Here is a 24,131-nt window from a genome sequence, read left to right as displayed (position 1 = left end):
GGAACTGAAACATTCACCCCAGACTTAAAACCTTTGATAGGTAACATAATAAATATCAATAAAATACATTTTTAATATATATATATATATATATATATATATATATATATATATAGTTAGGTGATTGAATGTAATCCTTATATAATCCTGCCAAAGGGGCGTCCATTTCAAGTAGTCCAGAAAAAAATGTTGTTTTCAGTTCACAAGTGTTGGGAATTTCTATTTAATGCGTTTCTGTTTAATCTATGTTGCTGAGGTTTATCAAATGATAATGAACTAGAAATTGAATATTTGCTGAGTCACTTCTTAAAAGAAGAATTATTTTTCAGCATCAGTTTTTTTCCTATGCTTATAAATATGAGTACACTTACTTCATGCACAATATCAGTGGTTAATAACTAACTGTTTCAAAATTATACCTTCTTGGAAATTATTATTTTTTTTTTTTTTTATTATTACCAATTTTCCAGTTGTAATATCTCTATTGGACTGACTGCTAAGAATTTGCAAATAAATAAATAGATATAGACAATAGTTATTTATAGGGCCACTGACTTTTTTTGCTATAATTAACAATTCTTTGTACCTACAGTTAATTAATTGTAAATTATAATTTGTTCTAGATATAATAATCAACCTAGTATGTTTCATAAGTGCTTAATTTCTTAATAATATTGGTTCTAGGGTACAGATTATGGAATTCCGATGTACGAGTTGATGACAACCCTGTAGAAGCTGGTCTAGACTATACTTGTAGATCCGAAGGAGATTATTTGGGGAAAAAAGCTCTCGATGAAGTTTTGCAGAATGGAATTAAAAAGCGACATGTTTTTATCACTGTGACTGAGTAAGTATATTTTCTTTATCATTTTGAAAGTACAAATGTATTCTATTGTACAACTCTGGGTGAAGAGAATTTATAATTTTTATTTTATTTTAGTGTAAAATATTATTATCTGCTTATCCATTTTTTTTTTCTTTTTTTTTTTGTGTGATTTTTATTGGATCCAATGTTCTTATGAATTTGAAATTTACCAGGACAGACGGTTTATCTACCGGTTAATAATAAATTCCATCCGGATAGAGTTTTATTAAAGATCAAGATATTATTTATTATTTCTATAATTTATAAATAATAAATAATATAAATTAAAAAATTAATAATTTATTTTAATGAACTTAATTCTATAACGTATAACAAACATTTCTGGAAGGACTAAAAGGAAATTGAGAAAATAAGCTTAAGGATTATGTTCTAATTGGTTTTAAGTTGCTCTGTGTCAAACGGTGAATATATCGATTGTAGTTCACTAGCTGTTATGTTCTTTGTTTTGGCACAGTTGTTACTTAGCCTTTGTTATGAACTTGTGTTCTTTGTTCTCACTAAAGTAAGAATGTTTTATGTTAACTAACCGTAACAAATAAAACAGTAAAAACATTTGTGTATATCCACCCCCGCATTCAACAGGTTATGGGCCCAGGCAGTTTGCAAAATTAAAATTTGTAGTGAGACAGTAAAAACAGTTCAGTGGTGTTTGTTTGAGTTCAAATACTTTGTAATTTAAAATTAAAAACATTTAAGTGCAGTAATATAAAATGGATCTCAACAGATTTAATGAAATACATCAGATTGAGCCACTGAAAGGACCTGGGAACTTCCAAATGTGGAAATTCAACGTAAACATCTTCTTTAAAGCAAACGAGTTGGATGTTATTTCTATAGATTTTGAGCCACCCAGAAACCAGCAAAGTAAAGACTATAAGGTCTACATACAAAATGATGTTAAAGCCCAAAAGTTTATAGTAACCACAGTAAATCAGAGAGTATTAACTCATATTTTGACTTGTACTACTGCAAGTCAAATGTATTCCAAAATATGTGAAATATATGAGAGAGATGTTTCTCAGCAAAAGTTTGACCTGTTACAAGAATTTTTTGATGTTAAATTTAAGACTGGGATAGACTTGGCCTGCCACATAAGATCAATCGAAAATCTGGCGTTTAGATTAAAGTCGCTGTTGTTCTTGCTCTAAAGAAGGACATCTGAGTAAAGACTGCCGAATGAGGAAAAAACCCTGTGGTGTGTATAAAAAATAAACTAACCACCTAGTGAAGGACTGTCTCTTTTGTAAAAACAAAAGATCAGTAGTTTCTTTCAATACTGAGTTTCACAACAAAGTGAAAATGTCAGTAGCTTCTTTCCTTACTGAAAGCTGCAGTAAATCATCAACTGAATGGGTCTTAGGTTCAGGTTGCACTAGGCATATGACCGACAATATAAGTATATTGTCATAGACAAAACCTATTGATGCTGAGGTTGGTCTTGCTAGAAACTGTGCATCCATGACATCCAAAATGCTTTTGTAAAAAGTGACAAGTGTCAACTGAATTATGTGATGTACATACCAGATTTCAGCAGAAATTTGTTGTCTATTGATAAAATAACACACAGATTTCAGGATGCACAGTTTTTAGCCAAATTTACTTCAGCATCAATAGGTTGTGCCTGCGACAAAACACTTATGTTGTTGGTCATATGACTTGTGAAACCTGAATCTAAGACCTATTCAGTTGATGATTCACTGTATCTTTCAGTAAGGAAAGAAGCTGCTCACATTTTCACTTTGTTTTTACGAAAGAAAAAGTCCTTCTCTCAGTGGTTTGTTTTTTTACACACACCACAGGGTTTTTTTCTTGGTCTGCCCGACCAAGAAGGACATGAGAGTAAAGACGGGCATACTCTCATGTCCTTCTTTAATGCAAGAAATACATTTCCTCTTGTTTGAAGTAGTCTTCCAATTTGTTTTTACATTGGTCTTAAATGCAACTGGAATGTCTGTTTCCTCAGTAGCATTTGAAGAGCGTCTTTCCTCAGCCATCAGTCTTGTGGTTAAATTTGAAAGCGTTTTCCTGTTGGAGCCTATGCTTTCCCAAGAACTTATAAAATATTTATACTGCTAACTAATATTGTAATTTAAAAATTATTTTGTTAATATGTGTAAAATAAAAATTCTGCTAATTCTGTTTTTGTTAGAAAAATTATTTAAAACTAAATTAAAGATTTTAAAAAATGAATATTTAAGAGGATATGTTGAAGTGTGATATAAAAATTCATTTTTTATTATATACAAGTTGCTCTGTGACAAACGGTGAATACATCGATTGCTGTTCACTAGCTGTTATGTTCTTTGTTTTGGCACAGTTGTTATTAGCCTTTGTTGTGAACTTGTGTTCTTTGTTCCCACTACAGTAAGAACATTTTATGTTATATAACCGTAACAAATAAAACAGTAAAACCATTAAAAACATTTTATTTTCTGTCTTCCACTCGCGTTCAACAGCTTCAAGTGTTATACTGAACAGAGACTGTACGATTGATTTTTTGATTGATTACATACGGCAAGCTGCCTTAATCAACCAGCCAACTAATCCCATATATTTTTATATATTGACTTTAATATTATGTAATTTATTTCAGCTCTATACCTCTCTATGGCATGGAAACTATTTGGAGGAATGGAGAAATAGTTGGCTACCTGAGGAGGGGAGAATATGGTTTTTCTCTTGGTTGTAGCATAGCTCAAGGGTAAGTGTTTTAGATGTATTTATTTCATGTTTGATGAAATTTTACCTAAATTGGTATTATTTTTTTTCACATGAAATTATTAATCTTTCCATATGTAATGAATTTTTAACCAGGAATTTACATTACTACAAAACAAAAATAATTAATAATAAGCAAAACATATAAGGTAAGCAATTTAAAAAATACATATGAATTAAAGAATTAATCTATAATTTTAAAATTGCTCCCACAAAGATTTATTGGGAGTAAAATCATTACTCATTATTTTTAAATAACATGTACTATGTATTGAGACTTGGAAGAGAATTTAGTTGATAAAAAATATTTTGGTTATTAATAAGAATGAAATAAGAAGATCTCAATAGTATTAATATTAATATTCGGTATAACCTAGAGGTATGATAAGATAAGGTTGTGTAAAAGAACTCTGTAGACGATTGCAGACAGCAGAGAAGTTGATACCCCTGGTAGATTGAAGCCAGCACTACCTGATAAGTCATAGCCAATAACATTTCAATGGGTACAGTTACTGTAATTTTGAGTGGCAAGTAAGTACTTCAAATGATTCCATCTCCAGAATTCTCAATTCCATAGATTCATTATTAATTAGAATTATAATGATTATATTAGAATTTTATGCTTAAGCTTTTTTCATAAACTAGAATTGGGAATATGCATTCTTTTAAATGTTACAAACAAACCGAGAGCCATCTTATAATTTAAAAGTGCATTAAGACTAGCTTACATGCCATTATCTAGAATAAGTAAATTGCTAAGCACAATAACTGTGGAGATGATATTCGATATTAAGTATACATATAGCATAGCAGGGGATCTGTGCTATCTAGCTTTCTAATTAAAGTTAATACAAATATAGTTTTATTTAGGTTTATCAAAAAAGGTTCCTTAAAGAGTTGATAAAAATATATAATATAATAGATAAATGCAGTTTCTGGAACCTCCACTTGGAAAATTGGATAGCCAGAAACTTAGCGCACGAATGGTGCCATTCTATTTTATTTATTTCAAATTAATTTTGGTTAGTGCCGATTTAAATTAATGCAATGCTATTTAAAAATATTTGTTTTTATTTTATTTTTTAGATATGTCAGATGTCCAAACGGAGAAAATGTAACAACTGAATTCATAGAATCTGGTGATTATGAAGTGGAAGTGCTTGGAGTTCGTCACAAAGCACAAATTCACCTCAAAAGTCCCTTTGACCCAGAGAACAAAAGACTTCAAGGCATATATGATGATCCTCTTCCAGTCAGACAGAGCTTTGAGCTGTAGTAATATGACTTTGCATTGTATACAAATCAAGGTTCAATATTTAGCGTTAAATCCAACTGTTCTTGGATTAACAATAATTATCAAAAACTCTTTAAGTATAGTATAATTTAAATAAATATTATAGATAACTCTGGTACAAAGACTAAGCCACATGGTGTGTACATAATAATTTTTTGTAAATGCTTGTAATTATCGTAGTCTAGACACTTAATGCAATAACTTAGCTTTATGATAAATGATAATTTTTTCTAAACTAAATGCAATATTCCAAGTCACCAATTTTGATGAAAATGTGATAAAATTAACTTTGTATGAATTTTAAGATTATTTTTTTTTCATTTTTAATTTTAAGATCATTTAATAAAAAAAAAAATTTATTTGACACTATAATTTTATTTATTTATTTCTTCAAAAATATGAGTTATGTGCTGTCATTTGAGAATATAACTTACAAATTGTTTCAGGTTACTCACTCTATTTATTAATGCTGGCGAAATCATTTGAACCTAACTCTCTAAGGACTTTATTTGGGAAGTTATAACTAATTATTTATTTTTACCTTGACTGTTTGAAAATTAATAATTTTGTAAGAAGAATAGTGTCCGTTACATCAGCAAGTTCGTTCATATAGTCTTAAATGATTGTAGTCTAGTAAAAAGAGTTTCAAACTTAGAAGTGGTACAAATTAATTTCTGTTTCTAGTAAGTAAAAATGGTTAAAAAACATGATCATAAAAATTTTGCCATTGTCTGGGGATCTGTTGGCCTAATATGACAAATTTTTCAAAATGACCACCATATATTTTTAAGTTTCTTACCAATAACTCCTTAAGTAGTAGAATTAGCTGAAATATTATGATAAACTACTTTATGGTGCATTGCAGCTTTAATGGAATTCTTTTTGTTGAATACTTTCCAAGATGTAAGTTTTCAAACTCCAATATTTTTCTACATGTGGAATCAAAATTTGGCAAATATGGAAATAGCAACTCCCATGGAGATGATCATTACAAGGTACTTAATATTGTATTTAATGAGCCCTAATAGACATTTAATGTCAAATAGCTCCTTAGATATCTAACTTTTCTCAAGATATGACCCTTTTTTACGCCATGTAAAAATATTAATAAGCTGTGCTGAAGAGATAAAAACCTAAAATTAATCATATTTCATCAAATAATGTTATAACTCATTAATTATCTGCATGTTTAAACTGTATCTTGAAAAGAAATTTCATGATTAAAAAACTATACTCAAAAAATTTTGAACGTAAAAAGTTCAATTGGGGCTCAAATTTTAGAAAAGTTAGTCGACTTTAAAAAAAACTTTTTTTTATATGGTTGGCAGTTTTTAAGGTATTAAACACTGAATGATGAGTTAATGCCTAAAAACCTGAAAATATACAACTCCCATTTTAAACAAAAACTGCTATATAATGCCTATCATCTTTTTCAAACAGTTTTGCATCAGAATCCATTGAAAGAAATTAGTTTATAATTACTTCTAGGTTAAAGTGACATTTTATTAGACTGTGAACCAAATGAACATAATTCTTTTCTAAAGAAATTAATTGCACTTCTTTTATGATGACTAATTGAAAGAGGATTCATGCTTGTAACTAAATTTTTAGTTCCCTGATAATTTCTTTAAGCTATTGATTCATCAAATTAATAAAAATATAAAATTTATTGGTTTCTCATTTTTCTTTTGTTACAAAAGCGACACAAAGTTATTTGAAGATAAAGACACAGAAATTTAATTAATGTCATATGTAACCTCTCCTCCTGGCTTGTTCAGCTTGCTGGAAATACTTGTGCATTGTTCGATAAGGCATTTTCTTCCACTCAGCTTTCCCTTTACTGAAATATTCGACAAGAAGATCATTTTTATTTGTTACCAATATTTAATTATATTATTTTTGTATCTTGTATCAAATGAAGTATCAATTTTTCAAAGTATATATTTATTCTTTATTTCTTGAAATTTATAGCTGTATTTAAACTAAAAATATAACAACTAAATTTACTGCGAATCATACAATGATATGACATAGACTTGTGAAAAAACCACCTAACAACATTTATACATTGGAAAATTTCGAAACTATCTTCTTTTCAGGCACCTCAGTGTTTTATCAAAAACAGAAGAGGAATCAAGGTTAGAAACTAGTCGAATCATTGGCTTAGGGAGTTAATTATGGAAGGATTGATTTCTGGTTTGGTCTAAACCGGCTACATCTAGAACAATTAGGTTCTTATGGATAATTTTATTTGTGACAAAGTAAGGAGCACTAAGGTTTGTACGAAGGATTTTTAATTCTAAGGATTGGATACAAGACGAATTCTATGGTTTTAAATGAAGCCCCAAAGCTCAACTCCATAAGTCCAAAAAGGCCTTATCATAGTCATGTAAATCAGTCTTTTGTAATTAATTGGAAGCTTGGACCATTTGCATAGTAACAGTCAGAATGTACGTGCAGTTTCCTGTTTATTCAGTCTTCTTTGAGTATTCCAAGTTAGTTGTTTGCCCTTGCCACAGATCTCTTTGACAGGGTTTTTCAAAATAGAATTAATAAAACATGAATAAATCTAATTTTATTATTTAATCAAGATATACTTCTTATTTTCTATGCAGTTCTTCCAATCAACAAGTATGTAAATAATGTCTTCATAAAAATCAAATTTTAAAGCCTGGAAAGGAATAAATTTCTAGAAGGCTTTTAGTATTTATAGCGTTGCCAGTTTTATTATACTCTTAACTTTTCACAAAATATATCTATAATTGAAAAGAGGCAATCTATTAATGGTTGATCTGATCTTAGAATAGACCATCATTGCCCAGAAAACTTAAGGTAGATTTACACTTCAAAATTAAAGTTGGAATCTAATTCCTAATTAATAAATATATTTTTGTGTTCTGTTTTTATAAAATTAACGTTTCAAGTGATACAACAGTATCTAATATAGTTTTTTTTTTCATTACTCATATTTAATTTAATAATAAATGATTACCAAGCTATTAAAGCAGAATTTGTTTCTTTTCCAAACTTTTTTCTGTACTCCCTGAGGAAGTTTTGAAAAGGGCAAGTACTGTTCCTCAGCCAGTTCCTGTTATTACTGCAGTCATGGCCTCTCTTTTTTTTTTTCCTCTTTTGTGGATAGGGTTTTCTTTTATACTGTTTCCTGGTTATGTTTACGAAGGGGTAGTGACAATGGTCTTTTACCTAAGGAGGAAAACTATTATTATTTAGGCTTTTGATGACATGAAGTCTCCTGAACTTCCAAAAAAGTATTTTTGTGTTAGTGTCCATTACAGAAATTTTCAATTTATTATAATTTTTTTAAAAACAAGTTCTAAACATGTAGCTAAACAAATGAATTAATCGATTGGTTGCCACCATTATGGTTTTTGGGATATGCATGGGTGTATATTAGCCTAATACTTACAAGGTTTGTCCACAATAAACCTTAGAACTACTGAACTGATTTAATTGCTTTTTGTTCAAAATATCCACAATAGTGAAGCATTGCATAGCGTCTTCTAATTGATTATAAAATCCCTTTAAATACAGTAATGCATTTTTGAATATTAGACCTACTGCTAACAACTTAGCTGAACAGTGAATAATTACTAATGTTAGAAACAGTATTCAAAAGGGAAGAAAGTTATTAAAAACCAAGTAAGAAAGGTAAATGGTCTATTATTCAATTATATTCCAGAATAATTTGCAAATATATTTAATAATAGAAAAATAAGAAGTGATCCAGGAGATAAAACTACTTCTATTTAAACCTAATTTCTGATCTATGCCATAGGGGTATACCACTCTTTCCCCCTAGAAGTGAAAACATTAATGTAATATAAATTAATTTTTTCAATTATTATAATTAATCAATTACATATAATTTTCTTAAAATTTTGGTTTCATTCTCCTATTCCCTGCTGAAACGTCACAACCTATAATCATAACGCTTGATCTATGCAATTTTATGGATCTAGAAATGGGTTGGTGAAAAGAGCCTCTTGCCTAACTAGTTCTCTCAACAAATCAATATTGGGAAAGTTAACCAGGGCATACCAAAAAGGACCAAGATAAAGAACTAATGCTAATTTTTCCATTTTTTTTTATTCCTTACCTCTCTTCCCCAGAGTCATTGTCCCTTTCTTTCACAGATCAATACACCAAGCTTTATTCATTTAAATAGAGGCAGGATATTTCTCTGCTATGGCATTCAACATTTAAATCATTTTACATCTCTTTATAACACCAAAACTCACATTTTTGATAATTAAAGATATTTAAAAAATGGTTAGTAATTTATTTTGTGAAATGTAGGCAGAAAAAAATAAAAATTCAGAAATGAACGGGTACAGAGAAAGAAAGTTGGACAAAATACACTGATCTAGTTTAGTATGTTTCTAACCCAGTAAAATATAATTTCAATTGAACAAAAGTGACTGGTACTTACTGAAAGTGATCCATAAATCAGAATAATATCCATATTATCGGAGTTGAAACCATTTTCACATTCTGGCTTCTTTTCATTTTCTGGCTATAAAAATGTGGTAATGACTTTTTTTTCTGCTTGCCTATTCTTAATATATTGTTTACAATTAAAAAAACTTTAGAAAAATAAAATTATTCGTTTCATAGATTTATTCTTGATAAACAAGTTAAAAGCTTGTTTTCTTTAGTTTTATTACTATTTTCAATCATCTTACCTCCTGCCACCAATTATTCAGTGGTCCTACTTTGAACTATACATAGTGCTACAAATGATAATTTAATTTTATTAACTATTTTTCCCAAAGGGTTTCCACTTTGAGTTCCAGAGTTCTGCTTAAGTTCCACTTTAAAAATTCCATTTTTAGGGAAATTCTAAAGTTCTGAGGGTAATTGGAAGAAGAAAAATGCATTTTTATTAAGCTCTGTTCAATTTATCAATACCCTCATCTTAGCACAGGGTTTAGTTTGGTCTAGGTATAATATAATATTAAATAAGTTGATGACATATAAGTACAATGCTATTTCTACATTCCTTTTTTAGTCTTAAAAAGTGTTATCGTGGAAACTGGTAATGAATAGAGATCAACTTGATATTTTACTATTGTTTTATTTCTTACAGGTGTATTTAATTTTTTTTTTTATACAAATACCATTCCATTCTCTTCTATACAGACCCGTCTATCATTGGTGCAGTTTATAGTTTGTAAACATTATACTAATTAATAGTTCTCATAACTCAGTTTAAAAAATATAAACATATACATTTAATTAAAAAAGAGATAGCATTCATGTAATATAATATAAGTAAATTACCTATATTTTTATGTACATTTGGGAGTTAAGGGATATTCAGACAAGGTATAGGAAAAATCAGACTGAACAGAAATTTTATTTTTAAAAAAGTAGAAAGGTGGATCCGAAGAGTCATTGATACCCTAAATGTATGTGCTTGCACATGTTTCATTTTATACAATTATCTAGACTAGTACAATTGAATTTATGTAGACATGCTTGTTACATTACTATGTCATATTACTGACATATGAGTTTTCAATTACACAATGTTTCATTTAATGAAGCTGTGTACACATCAAATTTACCACTGTATGCTCAGTATTTGCAATTATTCTGATAATTAACTTTTAAATAAAGGCAGCATTCTTTTGTTTCAATACCATTACACATCTCATTTAACATTATAGACATTATTCTTTCAAAATTTATTTTGTCCACTTCATTTGGCAATATAAAAAGCTTCTAAGAAATTAATTTTCTTTAGTCCCTTTTTTAGCCAGTCTTGTTTTCTTTGCCAAGTACTTTCCATATGCCATGTACAAAATAATCCCTTCACATCTTCCTAATACCGTGCGTGACTTAAGTTGCACCATGCCAGAGGTGGCCCGGCTTTTCCCAAACATAGTGACTTAGAACGAGGTGCTACTCTTGCGGATTCCCACTGGGAAAGTAGAACACCTGGCCCTACTCAAAGAGGCCACTCCCATGCTACCAGTAGTAAACTCCCCCTTGGTCATGGAGTCAGAGCCGGAGACAGGAACTGACCTTACTAGTAAGTGTAAGAAAAAGAAGGACCTCTGAGCCATGCAATGGAACTCCGAAGGTCTACTTAAAAAAACCTATCCCTCAACAGGATACATGATGAAGAGGATATGAACATAGTCTACATCCAAGAAACCTACCTCAATCCCAACCAGTGGTTTCATGTAAGAAGCTATCAGGTCTTCAGAAAGGATCACGTCGGCTAAAATAATGGAAGAATCCTCACCATGGTGCAAAACTCTCTTTCAGTCAAGGTCATACCTTTGAAAAATGAGTTTCAAAACATTGAAGCTGAGATTTTTTGAACACTTTTGCAGATCAGGAACAGACAATTCAAGCTGTACAAATTGTATTATTTATTAAACTAGCTAAAGGTGGATGCCCCATTTACATTAGCATTAAGCTCGACTCAAGAATCACTTGAAAACCTCACATCGAGCAGTCTATTCGGAAGGAAATGACAAAAACCGCCTTGCTGAAGAAAATTGCAAAAAACATAGAGATCTTTGTACACTGGCTATGTCAGAATCACCAGCTGAAGGACTGCTGCTTCCTTAAACTTCTGAAAAGTCTCAACCAAACAAAATCAAGGACTGAGGATAATGAGAGGACCAATAGAGTCCACACCAATGAACTGGAGGTCCTTACAAAACTTCCCTCGATTGGCAACTGGAGAAATATGAAACTCCTACACCTAGATTCAAAAGCCAAGTCTGTCCTGAATCATCTCTTCCAAAAAACTATAGCAGAAAGATATATTAGCCGAATAAAACAACAAAATATTGGCTTCTAAAGTCTATAAAAGACAGGTGCCCATAGAAGTATCAAAAGTAGTAGAAACCAGCCCTTTCTAGCTTGAATCTCTCTTGTTTGGTCAGATATTTCCTCTTGATATCAGTCACAGTCCTAAGCATAGAACTTCATCAATTATAACTTCAAAAATAATTTTCTTATCTATCTTCGAAGCTAAATCTTTGCTCTCATCTCAATGTAGATGTAGATGAGATAATTCCAATTTTTGGCAACACGAGTTATATAAACCTCAACTTTTAAACTCTTTCTTTGAAATTGCTTTAACTTATAGCTGGACAATAACAATCATTTTTCTGTGACTCCTGACCTTTCACTTGTCGTTTCGTTTTAATCGGGAGAAGACAACGTGTCTTATATGCTAATCGATTACAATAATAATTACGTCATATTATGTTCTCCAATTGAATAGGTGGGATTATATGGTTCTAAAGGCATGTTTGCGCTGAAATGAGGTACATCCCAAACGCCATAGTTGCAGGTCTCAGTTTGACAGTTTATCAAACCTTGTATTTAGTTTGTTATTGATCGCTGTTAATTCTCAGTCAATTATTGGTTTTGAACAAGGGGGTGCCATAACCCTACTCTCCTTGTAAGGAAAAATGGCGCTAAGGCGTGGGGATTAGGCCACAGCACTTAAAGGAGACTACGTTGAAGTAAATAGGGATTTCGTACATTTATGCAATTACCTGTAAAACCATTCATACAATCATTGAAGAGAATAGAAGTTGTAGTAAATGTTATTTCCAATAATTTCTTATATCTATAATTAAAATCCATTCAGCTGTTCGTACTTCTTTCTCTGTTCTGTTCTGACTCATTTTAATGTGAAAGGATCCCAAAATATATCTACTGTTCAAAAAGTAAGGAGTGAATATAAAATTTAATAAACTTGATAAATTTTTCAATTAATATTTTCTAGGAACATTTTGTTAAGAATTAATTTATTTTAAGGAAAACATTAAAATATTAAGTTTAATACAAATACATAATTATTTCTGATATAATGGTAAAAGTTGGTAATTAAAAAAACAAAAAAAAAAACTTTTTGTTAACCCCCTTGTTGCCTAGCAATAATCGCCATACGCGATGGGCAGAAACAATACCATTGCAGGACAATCCAGCAGAAACCGTCGTATTCTATACTCAATGGATCTGCCAATCACTATCACTACTGATCAAGATCATAGATTTCAACCAAATTTGTTCTGTCAGCTCACAGTACTTGGTATCCACCTGAATAGGACGACAGCATACCACCCCAATCAAATGACATTATAGAAAGACTGTTGTCAAAAGACAGAAGATTGTATCCCCAGGAATCTGCCATCACATCACTTATGGACAGCTTGAAATAGACAAAAATCCTGCTCGGGTCCTGCTAGGTTTACGCGCTAGTCTATGGGAAGATTTCTCTTCAAGCAAAGCTAAAGTATGGATGCTAAATAAAGAACTTCACACTTTGATAGGCTATCAAATTTGACGTTGATAGAATCAGATTTTTACAGGTGTGAATAAAGGAATGTAGCTAATAAAACTAAATCAAAACATCCAACAATAAAAATAATTTAAACATATGTTTATATCCGTATTTAACCATATGTTTACGTCATTATTGCCTTTAAATCTTCGTAAGGTAGTCTTCCCAGTCTCAATAGTAATCTGAGTTAGGACCTCGAATTGAAAAATAATTATCCTTAGAGATAGCTCACGTCGATAGGCGCAGTGGCGATAATCATATACATATATCTTAAGGAATTGAGATTTGTCCGGACGTGTAAGCAAATACGCGAATGTTCGGTTAATGGAACGTCCCATAACGGTCTTCAACACCCATAATTATTGAGCTATGGGTAGTCATGGGTTATAGTAATTTGTTATTGATGTATTCTCTAATACTACTACATCAGTTCCCATAACATATTTATGTTCTAAAAGGTAGAGCAAACAAAAAATAAATATTAATCTATTACATATAAGTAAAAAGAATTATATAAAAAGGGGTTATCTACCTTTTCATCACCTTTCCTCATCTGTAAATATAAGAGGTTAAACTGAAAATTTTAAAATATACAATATCTAAAGTAAAACATTGATTTATAAGTATCAAAAGTAACATATGCTTAGCTAAAATTAATTATGAAAAACAGAATAAATTGAAAAATATCACATTTCTAGTTATTTTTATTGAAATAGTTTATTTAATAATCATATTTTTATAAGGATAATCTTACTTGTCACATCGCGTTTTTTATAAACTTATAGGATGATACTCCTTTTTAATCATAGGAAAGAATTTTTTTTCACAATATTCCAGATTTAGCTGTGATCTCACAAAATCTTTTCCACTGCTCCTAATTTTTCTAAAAAAATCCGCGACTCACCTTAATATTGTGAAAAGAACCTGATTTTTAGTTGGGACGACTAAGTCCTACTGTACCCCAAACACCCACAGGTCCTATCTTGCCTGCTTGGCCGCATGCCGTCCTTATGTTTTGGGCAATAATGTTTTTATACAAACTCTAGTCCATTGCTGCTTAAACTTCTTGATATCTATGCTAATTGTTAAAATTCTATACGTTTCGCGATTTCAAAAACACTCGCGTTAGTAAAAGAAGAAGAAATCACTTTAAGCGAATAAAAAAGTGAGTTTATGGTGCCTTGGGTGTATTTTATTCCTATATGTTTCATTGTCTGTTCATACAGTACTGTCAACTATCACATTTCCTCAACGAGCTCTCAAATTTTCGTCTAGAGAACTCTAAGACATTATATCGATTCAAAAGCCGCATATGATCGATACCCATTTTTTCAGACCAAGGCCAATCCTAGATCTGAACACAAAAAGGTTGATGAAAAATTATATCAATTAATTATATTTGAGTTTTATTTGACCCCACCCGGGCTATATTCCATTTATTATTATACACGGTCAATCAGCGAACTTCCACAAAAATTATATCATAATTCGGGATGGTTACCCAGTTCTCATAATTCTTCATTGAAGGAGAGGAATAAAATAAATAAGGCGTAGAAATCTATTCGGGTAATATCACTAGTGTGGGAAAAGTTATAAATTATTTATATATCATTATGAATATTTCCTTTAAAACGAAAAGTATGAAACGTCATTTGATGTTAAGGCATTGACCCCCCCTACATAAAGATTAAAAGTAGAGTTTTATTTATTAAATTTGTTTGATCTAAGCTCAAAGGCATGTGCGGACCATTAATGAATATTTATACCTAATCAATAACCATCGAGCTTACTGTTCTTTCCTTGTGATAGGTTTAACCATTAAACACTAATTCAAATGGCTATATGCAGGACGACCATGAGATGCCATGACCTCCGCATCAATTCGTTAGTTGATGAACATTAATCTGTCGCAGTCACCTTTCATTATTGCCATACATGTGACTGAGCATATATTTTACTTGAAATGTGACGTATACCGGACGAAACCAACCTCACGATGTCGCGCCCAATGAAAGTGGGGAAAGTCAGCTGGGCCTAAATTCCAGGGATCTGTTTTCTGAAAGGTTTACATTATATTTTGTAGCATAAATTATATTGGTCAGGTTGAGTTTCAGGGGTGAATTTACTCTTTGTAATTAATATTTATGAACAGAGAAGACTTCAATCTGAGACTTTACTCTGGTATGTGAATGGTATAGAGAAGAATCTATACCATGAAGAACTTAAAACTTTGCTAATAGTTGAAATCATCGAAGGAGACAAAAGGGAGACTATAAGAATGGGACCAGTTATAAATTAAACAAACATGAAAAACATGCAAGGATTGGAGTGCTGGACACTTTCTAGAAAAAAGGAACTGGCTGATGAGTCCTCCTTAGAATCTACAGGACAGTCTGTAATGGCGGAGATTGGCTACAGTGCACTTATGATCCTAAACAATGATCCCAACATTGACACTGTCATTAAGATAAGTCGACTATGATGGGCCAGAAAACGTGATGAGAAAGGCCAAGAACCAAATCAAAGAAAGTTGCTAGATGAACAGCTACCCAGGTAGATGGGGCATCCGAAACTGACAGAGAAATTACTGGATTTCAAAGTTGCAAGAGGCATTGCTCCTTCACGGGGTGTAGTGCCTGTTAAGAAGAATGTTGTCCTAGCATGTAACAACTTCAATTACATAAATTGTAAGTCAAATGTAAAACCAGATTATGTAATTTTGTTCTTTTTGTTTTGAAAAATAATCAAGTTAACATAAATAGAAATGGATGTATATGGCCATAAATTTCTCCACTTAGCAACCACAACTATTCAGCAGTGCAGACAAATGGTTTTTGTGAGTGGTCTTCCATCCTGTACTATGGTGGTTACATGAGAGTATCTATATTTTTGAGGGACACATGATTGTTGCATGTAGTTGACCGAGGTAATTTTAATATTTTTACAAAATAATTTGACTTCATACTAATGTAAGCAGGACCACACCACTATCATAATCAAGGAGGAGAGGGAGAGAGAGAGAGAGAGAGAGATTATACAATAATTTAACTAAGAACAGATTAACACAAGGTAAAATAATAGTAGGCAACACAATCTGGTTTTCAACTTTTAATTTTAAAAAAATCAGCATTCATGGCAGTTGTTTATTTAAAAAAGGTATTTTTGCTCAGAAAATATCTATCATAAGGTTTGTTAAAGAGCTTAGGAATGTACAATATAAAAACCTTATATTCAGAATTATAAATTTAAAAAATAATAATTGAAATTCTTGAATAATGAAATAGTAATAAGACTAAATTAACAAATTACTAAATTGTCATTACAAATGTACACTAATTTTATTTTTTTAAAATTCATTAGCAGTATTATTCTCATCAAAATAATATTACAAAACCTGATAATATTTACAATAATGGGACTATTTAAAAAATGAACAACAAATATATTAAACTAGAAAAAACTATGTAATTTTTTCAATTTGCAATAGGGTTTGCATGGATTGTCACACTATTAATTTTCTTATCTACAAGAGGTCGGAAAGTTTTTGGATTAACCTGTAGTTTTTCTAATTCATCCAGTACTTCAAAACCATCTATAACCCTAAGAAAAAAAAAAAGAAACTTCACAAAATAAGAATATTGTTATATTTTTACTGTTATTATTTTTATCAGAAATGGTTAGACATGAGGAGTATTGTATTCTACTAAATTTGTAAGTATCAAGTATTCAACAGATCTTTATGTTTCAGAATATCAAACACATTTTTGATCACTGGTTCAATACATCGCTGTAATTTTCATGTATAGGTGGGCAATGATTTTTTTTTTTTTTGTAGAGTTTCTGATTCTGATACCTGAATATTACTGGAAACCATTTACACCATTACCAAAAAACTTGATTGTAACTCTTAAAAAAATGCTTTAACATTTCTAATGAAATGCATAAATCTTTCCCTTAATCCATCACTTCCAGAGACGAAAAGGTCTCATACAAATTGCTTTCGGTTATTTATTTTCAACAAACTATCAATAAGGTGAAATGTAATAATTAAATATGTCAATATGAAATATTAGGAAAATTTTTTTTTTTACTTATATATTGGTTTTCACAAAATCATGTTCAAACAGACAGTGTTAAACCGTTAAGTTTAAATTCAAAATATGTAAAACACTGTCACATATAAATATGAAAGATGACTATTCATTTGAACCCGTGTTTTGAATACTATTTCACAGAATGTGATTCAAATAACAAACTTATTGCTTCCTGAGGATCAATACTTTTTTTAAAATTTTTATCATTACTTCTTTAATTATATTTCAACTCAACTTAGTGAATTAAGTACTGATAATATCCTTTTCCATCCTACTTATTATGGTCATTTCATAACAATAATAGAAATTATGAAGACAAATTATTTGAAGTGTTTTACATTTTCATCATCTCATATGGACAAAGTTTTATTTCATCACTACTGGATTATATAAATTTTGTCTTATTAGCATTAAATCCAAACAGATGGCATGTTCAACTTGAGCAACAATTAATAGAAAATAATGAAATATAAACAAAATTAAAGAAAACAAATCACATGATTTCTGACTTCATGAGCACAATTAAGATAAACTGACTTCATACAAAGTAAACTATAAAATATAAATTTGCAGATAACATGAAAGATAATAAAATAGATTTAAAAAAATAAATAAATGAATTCATACTTTCCAAAAATAGTGTACTTTAAGTCTAAGTGAGGCTGAGCCGCATATGTGAAGAAAAACTGACTTCCATTGGTATTTGGTCCATTATTTGCCATTGACAACATACCTCTTGTAGAATGCTAAAAATCAATGCAGAATTAAACACAATAAAGAGTACAAGGAAATAAGTGATTTTTGTTTCATATTAATTAAGTTTAATTATGTGGCTGATAATAACACCCATACTCCAGATTTAGCTTAATATAGGACTTAAAATATCACAAGCACATTCTTGATGTGTCTTTTAAGAAGTAGTGGTCTATTCATTGCTTTTGATTTAGTTTTTTTAATTAAGGATTTCCATTTCAGATATCAATCTAGTGTTATTTCAAGTAATTTTTGAAGTTACTTTTCCCACTCACAGTTCTTAGTTAACAGACATATTGAGGGTTGCTTGTAGAAAGTTGAAAGCTAATCTTCTTAGAGTTTACTTCAACTAATCTTATCATTCATCAGATAAGATCTCAAAGATGTACTAATCACAAATTTTTCAATGATGTACAAAGTGTTTCTTCTAGGGCTATAATCCACTTGTTGCCCCGAAGAGAAAGTTATTGGAAGAGCTTCAAAATGTGATGTTTTTACTACTTCAAACATATCATTAGATTGGAAAGAAGGCAGCTATACTGCCATTCAAAACTTAGGAGTCTAAGTATTGGTTCAGATTTCTAAATATCATAATTTTTGCAACCATGGTTATAATCACACTCGACTGCCAAATTTTTTCCCAATTAAGGATCCACAGTTTATGAAGCTGGTTGGACCCCGGAGGGCTCCTGAACCAACAGCGTTGACTCACAGCTATAATTATTATTTATTGATAATAATTATCTGTCACAACCGGATTCGAATCCAGATGCTTGCAGTTAGTAGCACAGTGTCTTACCAATAAGCTATCTCACTCCTAATTACAATAATTAAAATTAATTAATTATTTCTTACCTTAAGATTTTCTTTAAATTCGTCTTTGAATTTCTTCCCCCATATTGAGTTACCACCTTTCCCAGTATTCATGGGATCTCCAGTTTGCACAATGAATCCTTTAATGTTTCGATGAAAGATGGATCCATTATAATAATCACTTGCACATAAGGCCAGAAAGTTCTAAAAATAATGTACAAAAGAAAGGATTGAGTAGTGCCTAGCATAACAACATTTATACAATAGATAAGATTTATAATGAAGATTATTTTACGGTTATTATATGACACAGAGATATGAAGAAAAAAATGGATTAAGACCATGAAAATTATGAAACAGAGAGTGCTATAATTCTGTTAATATGAATAGTTATATAAGGTGTCAACTAACAGAGCTTAGGTTTAAGACCAGCTGAGACAGAAAATTTATTTCTGTCTTACCTGTCAACGATCAAATAACAAATTGGAGACCTTTCATTGGTGGCACAACCTGTTTTTTAAAAGTGGATACCTAATATATTAATGCGTATAAGGAAAATCTAGTCTGTTATGCATGATGCTGTCCAGATCATCTCATTTAGGTCAGGGAGACCGAAACTGCTCGGCATCTCAGCAACCTTGAGATTGAAGCACTGATTCAAATCCAGCCTGAGAAGATTGACTTTCATTTTGTGGCAGTCACATGGACTTTTTATAAAAGCTTCTTAACTTGTATGATAAACATGATTATTCAAGTGAGCACATCCAGTCAGCTGGATGTTAGTAGACAAACCTTGGCAATTTAAGTTACGAACATGGCGTACAGAATTCAAAATTAAGTCTAGAGAACTTTAATTTTTGTTCTTTACAAGTTAAAAACAATGAGTTTTTATTTATGTTGTTTTATTAAAAAGGAGAAAATTAAAGTTAACAAAAACTTATTGTTACCTAGGATCTAACTTAGTTTATTTAACTTTTTATAAAATACAATAGTAATTTGTTTGTTATGAAAAAGTTTAAAGATTAATTTCGACAAATATTTCTTTTAGGGTCCTAAACAATTTTATTATGTTCATAGTTAAAATAGATCAGATTATTAATTTTGACAATAATAACATGTAAATATAGTAAAGCCCATTAACGAAAAAACCGAAAATTTTGTACATATGTATTCAAATAGTATTTAAGTTTTTGTAAATGGTCTTTTTTTTTTTTTTTTTACCTCACAAGTTTTGGGACAAGCTTCGCAAAATAATTCAATTTTCACATCACCAACATCCGTGTGCAACGTGACAGCCTGGAGGGTAAATAAAAAAAAAATAAGTAAAAATTTTTTTCTACGATTTTATTAATTATGATGAGGTTTTAGATTACTTAACCATTTGATACACCAGCCGTTGTCATAACAAAGTTAAACAATAAATGTTTAACCTTCTGATAGTAAGGTTATATTTATAAGGAAGGTTATGTCTACAATATCAGTAAAGCATTGGTATTTTAATATTCGAGATGGTCTTTTTAATTTTATTACAATTTATTTTTCATATAAATAATCTTAAAAAATCATAAATAATTAATTAAATGTTTTTAATTTTTTATTTTTTCAAATCGAGTTTCTGTGTCGTAGTATACCCCTTTGGGTTAAAATCATGACCTCAACATATTTCAGTTTACAAAGTAATACAAAAAAATAAAACAACACTTTACGCTTTTAAAATTGTAATTATGATTAAAGGCGTCTTTTTATCAAAATTTTCTATTTGAAATTATTTCATGGGTACTAAATGACGTCATGTATTGATCGAGAAGTGGGAGGAAGAAGAAATGAACGAAACCCGTTGTATCGCCATCTTGTGATAGGTGGTCATTAAGTATCTAGAAGTTAAATTAAAATCTCAAGTCATCCGTCCTGCCATAAGTTGAAGAGGAGAATACTTCTTCTTTTTATTGATTACCCAATCGAACGGACCAAAGTAAGTTTTGATATACTTCTTACCTTATATTATTATGTTTAGATTTTAGCTCCCTCTGTTAGGTTGGCGATTCTTTGTACTTGGGTACCTGGGGAGTATTCGTTGAACTCTTTGTTGTTCAGGACCTTTTTTAACCTTCATTTTAGTTAACTTCTGGTATAAAAAATTTTTAACCGTGCTGAATTCATTAATTTTGTAAGTAAAGATGCTGTTTTTTCCTCTAAATTCTTGGGTGTTGTCTTGTTCTATTATACACTTAAAACAGACGCCTTTTTCGAGACGGGTGCCTTGCCAAGTTTATTGCCCTGAGAATCCTTTGTTTACTTCACTTTTTAAACTTGAGTTTATCGTGTTCTAAAAGTTGAATATACATTTATGTAAACATTTGTTTTATCAGTGTTAAAAATAATAAAATTTTCTCTATTCTTGTTGTTTTGTGAGGGTAATGTACTTTTTTGTATTCTTGTTAAAAAAAACTATTATGCCCACGTATTTAGTACACAGTATTAATATTCCCTTTTCTTGTTTTTATCATTAAATCATTTCTTGTACCTACACATTAAGTATTGTGATGTTTTTTCTGCTTCTTAATCTTTGTCAATGTTATTATTATTATCAATCAATACATTTTTGTCAATTAAGCTCAAATATAAATTTTAAACTCTTAACCTAAAAGTATTTTAGCACTTTGCCATTAGTGCTATTACTAATAATTAAACATTAAACTTATATTAATGGTTTTCACTAAGCAATTTCATATTTGTGTAGTATGTTGAGGTTTTTTTATATTGATTTATATTAGATTCATTTAAAATATTTTACTCATATGATCTTAGCAACTAGATCTATGAATCTGAATGCTGAGATTTCTGTTTATATTTAATCCTCAGTTCAAAGTTCTATTTTAGTTTTAACTCTGTGATATTTTTGTTAACAGATACAGTAAACTTCAATTTTTATTTTTTATATTAGAAGAAACTTATATTTCAGAATAAAGGTTCGTTCCAAGGGTCTGTTTAATCTAAATGGTTCCCTGCGGACAGCATGTCTACATTGTCGGGGGTCTCATCCAAGGGGGAGAAAGGAAAGCCAAAGTTCCAATCCCTAGACATAAATAGCTTATATCACAAAACCAGCAAGGTAAGTTGTTTGATTACTTTAACTTTGATTATTTGTGTTTTTGGATATAGAAATACTCTTTGATTTATTTAATTTGTTGATATTTTGAGTGAAATCTCTTTTTGGCTTTAGTTTCAGAATATAACCTGTTCCTTTGTTGATTATTTAAATTATATTTCTGTCTGAGTGTTCTAAATTATTTGGTTGACACTGTTTTACTTAGTTGTGGATAGTTCTTCACTATACCCAGTTTTCAATACATCATTTCAACTGAAGTTTGATAATATCGATACTGACTTGTGTTTACATGTTTCTAACCTCAACAGTAATCTTAATCTAGTAATAAAGTGGTTTTTGATTATTGTCAGACAATTTTGAATCAATTTTTGCTATCAGATTTATTCCAATTGTTGGTTTTTTTTTTTTTTTTTTGTAAAGTATTTACATTAAAACAAATGTTATATCAATTATTTGAATTGACTCTGTTTCTCTAAATTTGTAATAGTGCTTTTTAATTATCTGCCTTCTTGAGTTTCCATGATTGTTCATAGCTCTTAAATGTAGATTAGTTAATACTCATGCTTAATATCTTTGTTAGATTACTTGTTTAGTTGAAATTTTTTATTTTCTCCTGATCGGATTTTTGTTTGATTTACTTATACTTACAGGTTTAATTTTTTGGATGTTTTTTAATTGAATTTTAAATTATTATGTGTTATTGATTACTAGTTTTATTTTTATTTCCACTCTTACCTGCATGGTATTTTATGTGGGTGTGTATATATTTATATATATAATGTATTTGGATAGGAATATGATATTGATATGTTTTTTATTTTATATTATCTAATTGTTGTTTGGTCTGTTGTTTTTTTATTTTTACCCACAGCACATCATAGTTGATTGAATTAACATTTAAGAAAAATCTCTCTCCCTTTTTTTGTCTTTTTAGTCTACAAGTTAACTTAACAAGTAGAATAAAGTTATGAATTTTATCGTTATTCCCCTCCTTTCAGAAATCTTTTTATTAACTTGTCTGCAGTATTTTTATGTCTATACGAACGTCGTCTTTAATTGTTTTGAGCAACTGTTCAATTCCTTTGAAGTTATATATCTTCATCTGAAAGTATTTTTTATGCTTCTGTTATTATTTATAATTATTTGTATGTGGTTTTATTAATATTTTTTTTTTAATTTTGGATCAAGATTGTTTATTACTTTTTAGGTATAAGCATTTCAAATTTATGAAAATAAAAATAGTATATAAAACTGATAATACTGATGAATATATAATGATAAAACTGGATTATTAACTTAGATTTTTTATTTAAAACTATTAATCAAATTAAGTAGTTTTTTTTTACAATTATTTTTATATTCTGTATCAGATTTCGTTTTTTGTTCAAGCACCCTAACATAGTTTATTTTCCTACAATTGGCTCATGTCAAATATTAAATATTGGTGGTGAATTTTTTATAATTACTATTTTTTCTGGATTATATTTGGTTTTAAAATGTCTTTATTCCTCACCACTCACACAGTGTTACGATTTTGTTAATACTACCTTAAATAAGCCAAAAAATGAAAAATTAAGTGATAAATTAAACCAAGAGACCCGTGATATTAAAAGTTGTAATGAATGTGTTAACTAATAATAGATGCCATTAAAGTTCACCTTTGTTAACAGTGTCAGTTAAGTTTAATGTGCTGAACTCCTCTACTCTAGTATTTAAATGAACAGTTATTATATCATGTGTTATTTAGATAAAAATATCAGTGATTTTTAAAAATCTCTCTGAACTTTAAATTATTGTAGATTATGTTACTTTTATGAGATGATACAGAAGTATATTTTTTACTCATTCCCTCAAAAAAATTTTTGGATTGTAGAAATTTGAGATAACAAACTTTCATGTTTGCTCCTTTGGTCAGGAGACCCTCATAGTGACTACAAACTTATTGAGTGGGTTTATTATTTATTTCTCGTAAAAGTTAGCAAAATACAGTAAAGTTAGTGAGTTAGTGAAATACAGTATCTCCCTTATAAATTTATACCATTATATTCCACCTGTTAAAAGTAAAAAGTATCCCATCTACTTCCAAGTTTTATACAAATATATTCCATCTGTTTAAAAAAAAAAGTATT

General features: G+C 29.9%; 4 protein-coding genes across 15 annotated transcripts in view; 2 read left to right on the top strand and 2 right to left on the bottom strand.

Moving 5' to 3' along the window:
• Positions 1-5,348, top strand: part of Sardh (Sarcosine dehydrogenase) — a 25,151-nt gene extending 19,803 nt beyond the window's left edge. For both annotated transcript variants that reach the window (XM_014436150.3, XM_014436158.3), the window contains exons 17-19: positions 685-847; positions 3,480-3,587; positions 4,691-5,348. In XM_014436150.3, the coding sequence (XP_014291636.1) occupies positions 685-847; positions 3,480-3,587; positions 4,691-4,880 (461 nt within the window). In that variant the 3' untranslated portion in view covers positions 4,881-5,348. The remainder of the gene's footprint in view (positions 1-684; positions 848-3,479; positions 3,588-4,690) is intronic.
• A 1,198-nt stretch (positions 5,349-6,546) lies between these two features.
• On the bottom strand, positions 6,547-13,870 carry LOC106690630 (uncharacterized). Its single transcript, XM_014436135.2, has 4 exons — positions 13,766-13,870; positions 9,349-9,432; positions 7,891-8,102; positions 6,547-6,738 (listed from the first exon to the last, which is right to left on the bottom strand). Exons 1-4 carry the CDS (start codon positions 13,784-13,786, stop codon positions 6,645-6,647), a joined length of 411 nt encoding a protein of 136 aa, XP_014291621.1. The 5' UTR covers positions 13,787-13,870; the 3' UTR covers positions 6,547-6,644.
• A 2,806-nt stretch (positions 13,871-16,676) lies between these two features.
• On the bottom strand, positions 16,677-20,343 carry LOC106690621 (peptidyl-prolyl cis-trans isomerase-like 3). Its single transcript, XM_014436123.3, has 5 exons — positions 20,272-20,343; positions 20,115-20,189; positions 18,936-19,097; positions 17,955-18,073; positions 16,677-16,833 (listed from the first exon to the last, which is right to left on the bottom strand). The coding sequence occupies exons 1-5, from the start codon at positions 20,272-20,274 to the stop codon at positions 16,707-16,709; spliced, it is 486 nt and encodes a 161-aa protein (XP_014291609.1). The 5' UTR covers positions 20,275-20,343; the 3' UTR covers positions 16,677-16,706.
• A 223-nt stretch (positions 20,344-20,566) lies between these two features.
• LOC106690572 (no circadian temperature entrainment) overlaps positions 20,567-24,131 on the top strand; it is a 59,447-nt gene continuing 55,882 nt past the window's right edge. For 9 of the 11 annotated variants that reach the window (XM_024360588.2, XM_014436078.3, XM_014436070.3 and 6 more), the window contains exons 1-2: positions 20,568-20,865; positions 21,856-22,005. In XM_024360588.2, the coding sequence (XP_024216356.1) occupies positions 21,910-22,005 (96 nt within the window). In that variant the 5' untranslated portion in view covers positions 20,568-20,865; positions 21,856-21,909. Of the gene's footprint in view, positions 20,866-20,925; positions 21,061-21,855; positions 22,006-24,131 lie in introns of those variants that run through there. The other 2 variants (XM_067046511.1, XM_014436053.2) reach the window with 2 other exon arrangements.

Source organism: Halyomorpha halys, unplaced genomic scaffold (genome assembly GCF_000696795.3).
Source record: "Halyomorpha halys isolate HHAL.00 unplaced genomic scaffold, Hhal_1.1 Scaffold51.1, whole genome shotgun sequence".
NCBI classification, from domain to species: Eukaryota; Metazoa; Arthropoda; class Insecta; order Hemiptera; family Pentatomidae; genus Halyomorpha; species Halyomorpha halys.
This window is presented reverse-complemented; position numbering and strand designations above follow the sequence as displayed.